Source organism: Copadichromis virginalis, linkage group LG14 (assembly GCF_057382275.1).
Source record: "Copadichromis virginalis isolate Kocher_CV1m ecotype Utaka linkage group LG14, C_Virginalis_male_GT1.1, whole genome shotgun sequence".
In the NCBI taxonomy this organism is placed as follows: domain Eukaryota; kingdom Metazoa; phylum Chordata; class Actinopteri; order Cichliformes; family Cichlidae; genus Copadichromis; species Copadichromis virginalis.
The window spans coordinates 19,093,631-19,104,891 of NC_140631.1; the positions used below are offsets into that span (position 1 = coordinate 19,093,631).

General features: G+C 40.4%; 1 protein-coding gene across 1 annotated transcript in view; it reads right to left on the bottom strand.

Annotated features, from left to right (window-relative positions):
* clmpb (CXADR like membrane protein b) overlaps nucleotides 1-3,449 on the bottom strand; it is an 86,414-nt gene extending 82,965 nt beyond the window's left edge. Inside the window, exon 1 of the mRNA XM_085429758.1 lies at nucleotides 3,038-3,449. Coding sequence (XP_085285884.1) covers nucleotides 3,038-3,086 — 49 coding nt within the window. The 5' untranslated portion in view covers nucleotides 3,087-3,449. The remainder of the gene's footprint in view (nucleotides 1-3,037) is intronic.
* Between the last annotated feature and the right edge of the window lie 7,812 nt (nucleotides 3,450-11,261).

Below are 11,261 nucleotides of genomic sequence, written 5' to 3' on the forward strand. Positions count from 1 at the left end.
GTGTGTGTGTGTGTGGGAGTGTGATTCAGGCACAAACACATCAAGATGTCACTTCATAACCTCTGGCTCAGGAGGCTCCTGTCATCTTCACATTTCAGAGATCCTCTGCCTACCCCGGCAGACATGCTAAATATAGAATGGGACAGAATTTCTGTTTGGAGCCACTGCTCTCTTTATCTACATCACACACTAGCATACTTGCATAGGCACTGCCATCTTCTCAGTGTTATACTGTATGAATGTGGACATCAGCACACATCTTAATGCTAAGAGCCTGCTGTACTGCAGTGATCACATTGCAGTTTTCTTAGACACTGAGGCCCAAAAGGCCATGCAGGAAAAAGAAAAAGAAGCAAAGGTGCTAAGGTTCGGCTCTCATATAAAAGCTAATCATACTTTCAAATTAGATTTCCGTCAAGTGACTTAGATTGTGTTATTACTTTTTGGACAGTCATTTCACTTTCAAATTCCCCCCATTCAGAATCATTTAATCCTGGCACTGGGACAGACACGCAATCAATCACTGGTCTCCATTACCTGGCCAAATTGCCACGTGCCCTGTGCTCTTACTGAGTTACTTGATTTGTTCAGTTTTGTATGACCTTGTTCTGATTCTTACTTCACATCAGCAGAGTTACCGAAGGGAGCTATTGAACTCTCTGTGGCAATTAATTGTGCTACTTATCTGTAATGTGACCAGTGGATATTACATTTCCAACAGATATTAATTTAAGGATGTCTCAGGACTTGCGAAGCCAAATCCAAATTAAAAGAAAAGGAGCCCCTATTAATGACTATTGATCCTCTTTTAGAATAAAACAGCCACCTCCTCCCTCTGCTTGGCCTTTTAGTTGATCTTGAATTAATGCAGGCTATAAATTCAGAGGAAAAAAGTCCTTCGGTATGGTACAGCCATAAGCAGCCAAGCTTGAAAAGCTGCATATCCCCTCGGTTGGGGGGTGGGTGAATACTCTTTTGGATGACTGATGGATGTTTTGTTCTTGGATGAGAGACGTGTGACCCCGGTTCCAACTGTATTGAACATGCCATCCAGTCACATCGCTGCACAAACTAGTTTTCTTTCCGTTGTCTTAAACATGACAAAGGAGGGGAAAAATACCTCACCATGGCAACAAGTCATTTAATACTCAAGGCGCAGTCATATGGTTATTTTAAGAAAAGCAAACAACTGCTATTATTTAGGGATAATGTGTAATGTTTTTGCCTTCTCCTGAATGAGCCGGTTGCATTATTTAAGATCGTCATTACTGGAAAAGCACTGCTGGTGTTATGATAATCTGCATGCTTAGCTTAAAATAGCCTACATCATTGCCCAGTGTTACAGAGTGCTTTTTGACCTAAACCTAAAATTTACTTGCATGCAGTGTTCTCTGCAGAGTCAGCTCCTTTAGTTTAACAGAGGATCAGTATGCATTACAGCGTACCACACTCTTTGGACTTGCTGGTCTACCAGTGTAAGCCATGACAGGTTAGCTTATCCATACATATCTCCATCCTTCAACTATCTATTTATTTTATACCAGGTCCAGAGGGACGAGGATCTCTCCACTGAACGCATTAGGCATTGGACAGGGTATTCCACAGACATATCACCACAATATGTCAGTGACTGAATAATGGGAGACGAAGATAACAAACTCTCCAAGCATTTACAAGCCTGCAGCACAAACCACATCAAGCATAAGCAAATAACATCAGTTGTATGTCTAAACTAATGGAATAGAAAATTAAAAACAAATGCCGAGGTCTTTTGATTTCTCTCCAGACTGCAATACGCAACAAGCAGCAAGCCACACAGAAACTACCAGAGCACGACCTCGGAACTCAGACCAGAGCGCACGAGCCGTGTGGATTTCTCCTCATATGGCTACACTCAACCAATCTAACTCTCAACCAGGGTGGGGGTTCAAAGTTTTTCTAGCACCCAGTCAAAGACAATTTTCAAACTTTAAAATCTTTTGTTAGTTTGTCTTTTCAAATCTGTGGCTTTCAAAACTAGTTTTCCCCTCAGTTACACCACAGGTGATGAGACAGCAGTGGGGTGAATAACACCTCGTATTGGCTGTCATTTTTAACACACCGTCCCGCAGTGCTAACTGTAACTTCCAGTCAGAGAGGTCACAGTGGAATTAAACATTCCTCATTGAGCTTCAGACCTGGAAACAGTTCCAGGCCCCCTCTACATTACAATCCCATAATATTAGTAACAGTAATAATAGAAGCAGGATTACTGTTAACACAGCAAATAGCAGTAGTGATAAAATCAAGCCTTGGAGACAAATGAAACTTCTGTTTCTATAAAATAAAAAGAGGTCCATCTATGGTTTATGATATAATAAAATAAGAGTAACAATTTAAAAAAAAAAAAGACTTTTTAGAGATCCTTTCAAGATATCCTATCCTAACAATTATCCTAACAAATCTAATCACTGACATCCAGAAGAGCTAGAATAGAAATCTTTTTTTAACCTAGTGTTTTCTTGGTGGTTACTGAAATTAATGAATTATTTCCCTTTGTTTAAATATGACAAAGGAGGTTTTTGTGCATCTGCTGCGGGCCTGCCTTTGAAGAAAATGCCAATACAAGAACGCGCAGGGTCAATAAATCTTGAAAGCAGATTTGAAGGGAGGGGTCAGGTGAACTTTTATCCCCTTCACGTTGCTTTAATTTGTCCCATTTTCGAGAGCTCCCAGCTTGAGAGAAAGCGCACGGTTGGCTACAGCGCGTTTGCGTTTTTGAAGATGAATCTAAATGTAAATGTAGTCATTTCTCACCCAAATCTTAAAGTGTCATAAGGGGGAAGAGAAAATAGACAACAGATATATTCTGACATCATTCTGAACCGAAGCTGTCAGATGTGGTCTTAACGACACGTGAAACAACGAAAGAGAATTATATTTAAATATATACGAAAAATGAACCTCGGTGTTCACATCCGCAATTTTCAGAGCAACACGCCTGCGCTGCTTTTACATAAATAAATCCGGTCTTTTAAAGAAATGGAAAGTGACTTACCCAGAAACAAAGAGCGAGAGATTGCAGACATCACGGCTCGAAATCCCATATGTAACGGAGCTGGAAACAATGCGCTCAGACTGCCTTCAAATTCATTCGGCTGACCTAAGCGCAAGCACAACGAAGCGGCACCATCAGCGAATTAAGGACCGAAATCAGAGATAAATAAATCTTCATTGAGCTTATGAGTCCAACGACATCATATGTTGCACACGCCCGACATATCTAAGCCTCCCGAGAAGAAAAAGGAGAAGAGGAGGAGGAAGAAACGAGGCTCTTTCTTTTCATTGTAATTTTGATCGCAGGCTACTTGGCGTCAAATCAAAGTTCCCTGGCTGTCTGGCTCTGGCGTGGGACGTGTTGTCTCAGAGTCCCCTCTGTCTCCTCCTCAGCAGTCACTCCTCCTATCCTCCTCCGCTGCACAAAATGCCAGAGAGGAGAAGGAGGAGGAGGAGGGAGAATAGGTGGATGATGATGAGGGGATGCTGAAGGATGGAGACCTCTAGAGTCTGAAGTTCTCTTACACATGCTTGAGCATCCGGCAACACACGCTCTGCTTGTTGGGTGGCTGGGAGTCGATAGTTAGGTGCAGCAGACAGGAGTCTGACAGGAATCTGTTTACGTATCACTGAATGAAAATCATGCAAGCTGAAAAATAGCTACACACAGTCCCATTAAACAAAACTGCATGTGAAGTTGAGACACTGGAATTATATTTTTGTATCTTTGATCTGTATATTAATGCAATATACAGTAAATGAACAATGCTCTTTGTAAGGCAGAATTCACCACCTGAGAACCAGAGTTTTGATAACAAAACTTTATCATTGCATTTTTTCCTTCTTATTTTTTTAACATAAGCCATTAACACTTAAAATTACAGCATTCTGCTCCGTATCAATAAAACACTGACTGGTTGGCACTGGTGTTTATTCCACTGAAGAGAAAAAAAAGGGACCAACAGGAAAAAGGGGCGTGATTAGGGTTCATGACTGTGTGACCAAACATTTAAAGGTTTACAACCAGTTATTAGAGACGAAAATAATTTAGAACTGGTATAACATGTCTTACTGTGTAGTTACCAGAAGTTAAATAGCAGCTAGACTATCTTTGTTATTATATTTTTCTGTGATGTTAATATTTTTCCACTTTAGATAACACCGAATGTCTTGAAAAGCTGCACCTTTATATTTGTGTCCCTTCTTGCTACGAGCCGCTGCAGAAAATGTCATGTGTCTTTATGAGAAATAATAAGGCTTGCGTGTAAATGAATGGCCTTCTCAATACAGTAATTTTTTAATTTTTTTTAAATCAGTGAAGCCAACATATATTTTGAGACTATAATATGCAGGCTATAATGTTTGTCCCATTTTCTCTAAAGCTTATTTTTCCTTGTATTCCTCATAACTACAGTGTTTCAAAAAACCACACAACGTTGTTGTTTTTTTTTTAAATCTGCTATACGTATTTTACTTTTTTACAAATGTTCATATATTTGTGGGAAAGTTCTTTGTCTTTTGGTGATACTACAGCTACTATACTACATCATTATTTCAAATATTGCTGTCTTAAACTGTTTTTTGAGGATTTGGTGTGACTTTATAATAGGAACAGGGAAATCCAGAAGTCCACATGTTAAAGCCCCCAAAAGGTATGCATTTTGTAACTATATTATTCAGGCTATGATGATGTTATAATTAAAGGAATTAAATTTAAAGATTTGTCTGGAATCATAGGGCATATTTGTTCTCGTTTACCATGTTATATTTTGACCATGATCTGATTATTCTGTGCATCTTTACAAAACTGTCATCCCACACCCGGTACTGGCACCAGTTATATAAACAAGCAAAAAGAAAAAAAAAGGGGGAAAGCTGCTGTCTGTTGATGGTTGTTGTCAGACCTTGAGACAAATTAATCCCCCTCTTCTGTGTCTCAACAATCAGCCAAAACAACAAAAAAGGATTTTCACTCGCCTGTGGCCCCTGTCTTCTCTCTCTTCCCCCCTCAAGAGGCCTGCTCTTCAGCACCAGCCTTCCGCCATTCCTTTCCGTTCCAATAACTAGATAGCTTGAAACAATGTTTCACACGCACAAGTAGACACGCACAAGTAGACATGCACAGACACACACACACACACACACACACACACACACACACACACACACACACACACACACACACACACACGCTTCTGAAAAAAGAAGAACAGAAAAGAAGATATGTGCACAGAAAGCAGAGGATGAGACTCAACAACATAATTCCAGATGTTGTGAGAAATAGCGGTAGTGGTAAAACTGAGGTCTTTAGTGTCGCGTGTCCCTTTTGTCTCTCTTCCCTGTTTGCATTCTCTTTCTTCTGCTTTTCCATGAAAAGAAAAGAAAAAAAACATCCCAGTTTCATCACAGCTCTTTTCTGCAGAGGTCAGTATTTACAGAAAGTGAGCAGCATGCACTGTAGTGAAATACAAAAGCAAGGAATCCTCGGAACTGATGCAATATTAGCAGTGTAACTGATGGATCGCCAGGTTCAAAAGACATGTTTCACCTGCAGTGACAACAGTCCTCCTGGATTCTTAGTCCAGATAAACACACTTGAATGAAAATGCACCTGACAGCCAACATATATCAGTTTTCCCCTTTTAAAATGAGTCTTTCTGCACAAAAATGAGATCTGGAAGCAGAGGAGAGTATGTGGCTGTAGAATACATTAAACAACAGTGACACTATCATTTCAAATGAGGAGCTTTGTTATGTATAAGCTGATGACAGCGCAACATGAGGTATGAGGGCATATCCTTTGTTGACAGTAGCGATTGTGCAATAGGTTACTTTGTCTTGCATGCAGTGTAAATTGTGCCACGGAAGGCAACCTGTCTGTGTTTGGTAGTTTGGCCTTGGTGCATGATATAGCACCCCAATGCAGATGGCCTCACAGATGGTTGATATTTATACCACAGGGCCTTGAAAAGTCACCAGTGTGGAAACCACTCTTTCTCCCTGATTAGTTTCACATCACCAAGAGCACGACAATATCTCACCGCACGGAAAGCATATGACTGGTTGCGAGATTCATTACGAGGCTTTAGCTAAGGGCATGATAAGCATTGTTTTAAAATAAACATCATTTGCTGTGAGGGGTGCCCCCTTTTTCAGGTGATGATGATGCTGCGTTGGGACTCTCCCTCGTTCTTTTCCTTTCAGCACATGAAGATGTAATCCTCCCAAGTGCAATGTCCATGATTTTTTAAATATCTTCCAGGCCCAACACGGCTTGCATTTTAGCTGGGAGCACTCCTGACTTATGTACTTTAAGTGGATTTGAAATTTAAATTGGAGCAACAAGATGCACCTCGGACCTCCTGTCAGAGACGGAGCACTTCACCAACTGTGTTCCCGTCCACCAGAACAGCTGTATCTCCCTCATCATGACATCACAGGGACGTGTTACTGTTTTGTTGACGCCAGGACGATACCGAGCAAACACACGCGAGGCACTGCAGGGATGTCGGGCTTTGGCCATGTCTCTCTACTTGACTTAAGGCAAGGATAGAAGTGGATGGTTAAAAGGATTCTTGAGTAACAATATGAATGAGGAGAAAAAAAAAAAGAAACTCTTTTGTCTAGGGCTTCCTATTTTTAGCAACCAATGTGATGCTTTGCCGTTAGTGTTTCACGGCTCATGGATCCTTTATAATTTAATGAGGGAGAGGGCGGCCCTCTGAGATTTACAGCGAACATCTCAAGGTGACATTGGCCACGTGGCTTATTGATCCAAATTGGATGTTTGTTTATGGTTCAGTAAAGCTCTTTCCCTCCTGCACTGTGCAACCACGCCACAGAAGCAAATTGTCTTCTTTAGCCAATAAAATGAATATAGTCTTCATCTGTTGTTGTAGTCGTCTCCTTAAGCACATAAGCATGACATCCAGCGGTGATGTGTTAAGGAGCAGTGGATGGTGTATACACAACAACCACAAATATGGAGCAACCTGAGATTTTGTAGCATATATGGCAGAAAGTTCATAGATTTACAGGATCATGATTATCTGATTATGCGGTGTTTGTGTGGGGATATTTTAAAGGATATCATTCAGTTAGCTGGACTCTTTGGTGTCATTACTGCAGATTGCTTATACAGTGTGATAAAGAAGAAGCAGCTATTTCCAGTTTTAGACCACTTCCCATTCCACATTCCTGCGAGTGCAATGCCTGTCTCCGTGTACTGTAAAGCCCAGTGAGTTCAGAAGTGGTGGTCCGCCTCAATTTATTTATGAGCCTTTCTCGGGAAACACGAGGCAGGGAAGGATGGAGTTTAAAAACATGTTATCATGCTCTAATTAAAGGCGAGGCCAAACAGAATGGCATCAAAGAAGCTAACAGCGTGCCCGGCTTTATTATACTATGGCACATCTTTCAGTCTGCAGTGAGCAGGTAAATGAATGAACTGAATGGGAATGGGCAAATGAACAATGTGGATGAAATCATCAAGCAAAATGAGAGAAAATGACTGAATAAACCGAGCACACATGATGGGGTCATTTGGAAGAATGAAAGAGCCAGGATTGTTTCAATGAAAATGCATGACTGAGATAAAGAAAATAAATAAATTAAAAAATGGTTGCCCGCTCCAGTCCAGAATAAACAGATCAATCATATTTGGATATAATTTTCACTGCATTGGAAGCTGCTTTAGAATTTATTTCCCCCAACACTAACAGTTTCCATGCCAGCAGCTACAGGAAAATGCTGTCTTCTGCTTGTCTCTAGAAATCACCCAAAAGGAGAAAATCAAATAAATGTTTAATTAGAGAAGGTTGTATGAGCTATTTAGACATGGATTTTCAACAAAGTAGGGCTTTGAATGAACACCACACTACCACCACCAAGGTGCCATGTGCTACCTGACAGCCTTGCACCTTAATCACTCAAATATACAGTCCATGCTGGAATAAAAATGCATATTTTTAGTCAAATACTGCTGACAAGTCAACTTAATTTTAGCAAAACAATCACTTATAAACTCATTTCGACATAATTGCCATGATCTGCTCATCTGCAAAAATTCATCTACAGGGTATATTAGCTCTTCTGTGTCTTACTTGCTCGCTAAAATGGTCTTCTCTGTGTTTTGCATGAGATTAGCTTTTTTTGGTGGCTAATCTCATACAAATGAAAATGTGTAGTCAAACTTTTCTATTTATAGTTTTACTTCTGTGAAATGATACAACAGTCTTAATGCTCATTACCAGAACATTCAAGGAGCCTTTGTCACAAGCTAGCAAATTAGCTGATTAGCCTCAAGTTTAAGCATAAATTGAATGCCTTTGTCATTGATCGCTTTGCCTCTTCAGCTTTATTGACACAGGACAGAGTGCTCACAATCCCATCTTCGTTTAGCAAATAAACAAGGCTTGATTGAGGTATAAGCAAAGGCGGAGGGAAGCGAGTGAAGTGCTGTTTGTTTGATTTGTCTGATTTAGAAGTTCCTCTGTCCTTTCCCACCCTTGTTCAATACCCAACACAACTATTACCCTCTCTGCCCTCTCTTTGATGAAGAAGTCTTCAGCCCAGTCACTGGGGAGTGAGTGATGTGAGCCGTATGGTCGGGAAGAGCCAGCATAAATCAGCAGATGCTTTGCATCATACTGTGTGTCAGGTGTGGGCTGAGGAATCAATCTTCAACATGTCTCCATTTACCAGTATAGAAAATGACCAAAGTGTAGATAATCACTTTAAAAGTAACACCACGGGGTACACTTTTGAATTACCTTTGGTCTGTCCACACCGCTGTAGGTGAATTATTTATGCACTAGGATTCAAATCTACAATCAATCAAAAGAAATTAAAACATTGTTCTTTTCAAAAAACAGACAAAAAAAATAAACAACTTATCTAGATATTGTCTTATCTTCTAGTACCAAAGTGCAACCAGGTAAACTGACCCAACTATGTGTCTATTAAAATATGAAAGTTTGTGCTGTGATGTTAAAGGCCTTTTCAACAAATAGGCTCCATTTATCTACTGACTGACTAACAGGTGCATCTCTATCAACTTGCATTCTTCCAGATCCTGCAATGTCAGATGCGTGGTTGGAGTTTTGAAGCCATTTGTGTCAAAAATGTTTGTCACTTAGCTAAGGACCAAAAGTAGTTTTGCTACTACTATGAATTTTAAGCCTAACAACCAAGATGTGGCTGAAGTGCAGACTTTGATTCAAGGGATTTGACAAAGTGTTTGTAAAGACCAACCCGACACAGTGTTATCTTGATCACTTTTAGGAGTGTTTATTGATGTTTCACACATACAGTTTTGTTTGGTTCGGCACCCGGTTCACCAACTTTCCAGCTGGTCTACAGCTTCACTATAAAAAGGAGACTTTGTTAGGAAAATCATCACCACCTGTCCCACCAGCCTCCCTGGCACCACTCCCTTGAGCTCACTGCGCCACCCCAGCTGAGCCAGGGACCACACCTCCGCCACAGTATTGTATTAGCTCAGGGGTAGGCAACACCAGGCCTCAAGTGACGGTGTCCTGAGGGTTTTAGATCTCACCCAGGGCCAACACACTTGAATCAAATGATTAGTTCATTACCAGGCCTCTGGGGAACTTCAAGACATGCTGAGGAGGTAATTTAGCAATTTGAATCAGCTGTGATGGATCAAGGACACATCTAAAACCTGCAGGACACCGGCCCTTGAGGCCTGGAGTTGCCTAACCCTGTATTAGCTAGTTAGGAATTCATCACTTTTTATACATAGAATCACATTTTGAGAGGTTCAGATTTTCTTAGAAAATTAACTGAGAAGCAGCTCCCTCATTATTCTATGGAAAAAAGATTTAGAGTTGATTCAAAGTTTTGAACTTATAATTGGTTGCTCTTTACAGAAACTCTTAAAATGAGCTCCGAAGACATAATGATGCAAGGGAAAGAGGCCATTGTTCAGGCCATAGGCTGAAAACCCCAAAACTATCGGTGGGATAGCAACAACTTCAGTAGCAGTGAGCTCAACAATGTGGTATATTCTTAAAAAGAAGGAATGCACTGGTAAACTCAGCAACACCAAACAGTTTGAAAGACCCATGAACACAAGTAAAGTGGATAAATGCAGAATATTTGCATTTCTTAAGAAAAAAACAAAAACTCAAGATGGGTGGTGACTAGAGCAGAGCGATATGACCAAAAATATTTATCACGATATACATTTGAAAATTTGCGATAACGATATAACTGACGATATAATTGACACTAGACAAAATACTTTACAACTCCACAACTTTATTAGTGCAAAAAACCCCATCAATGTATTTTCACTTAAACAAGCAGCTGCTTTTTATGTGCATTAAAGTTATGTAAAAACGTAACAGTGCAAATTCCTTGCTGGCAGTTTAACCAAAAGGCATTTCCAGTGGAAATTGGCTGACATATCCTCAGCATAACCATGTATAATATCCACAAAACTTAAAAAGAGGTTATACACACACAATACGGTAATATTATGTTGAAGCACAGTACGTATCACTCCGCCAGGCGCCTGCCTATGGAGTTAAATCAGGGCCATAATGTTTGTGTAGTTAAAAGAAAAATTTGAAATCGAAAATATGTAAACTGAAAGCAAAAGTCACATTTTTAGAGTGAACTTTGAAAAAGAAAGAGTTGGATTTCTTCTCCCACTCTTCACACACTAATAGCAACAACACAGGAGAAATGCCAGCAGAGGCATCCAGTATCCGTAGTTTCAGGTGCTGCACATCTCGTATCTTCACACCATAGACAATTGCCTTCAGATGACCCCAAAGATAAAAGTCTAATGGGGTCAGATCGGGAGACCTTGGGGCCCATTCAACTGGTCCACGACGACCAATCCACTTTCCAGGAAATTGTTCATCTAGGAATACTCGGACCTGGCACCCATAATGTGGTGGTGCACTATCTTGCTGGGAAAACTCAGGGAACGTGCCAGCTTCAGTGCATAAAGAGGGAAACACATCATCATGTAGCAATTTCAAATATCCAATGGCCTTGAGGTTACCATTGATGAAGAATGGACCCACTATCGTTGTACCCCATATACCACACCAAACCATCACTTTTGTTGTTCCAACAGCCTTGGAGGGATCCATCCAATGTGGGTTAGTGTCAGACCAATAGCGGTGGTTTTGTTTGTTAACTTCACCATTCACATAAAAGTTTGCCTCATCACTGAACAAAATCTTCTGCGT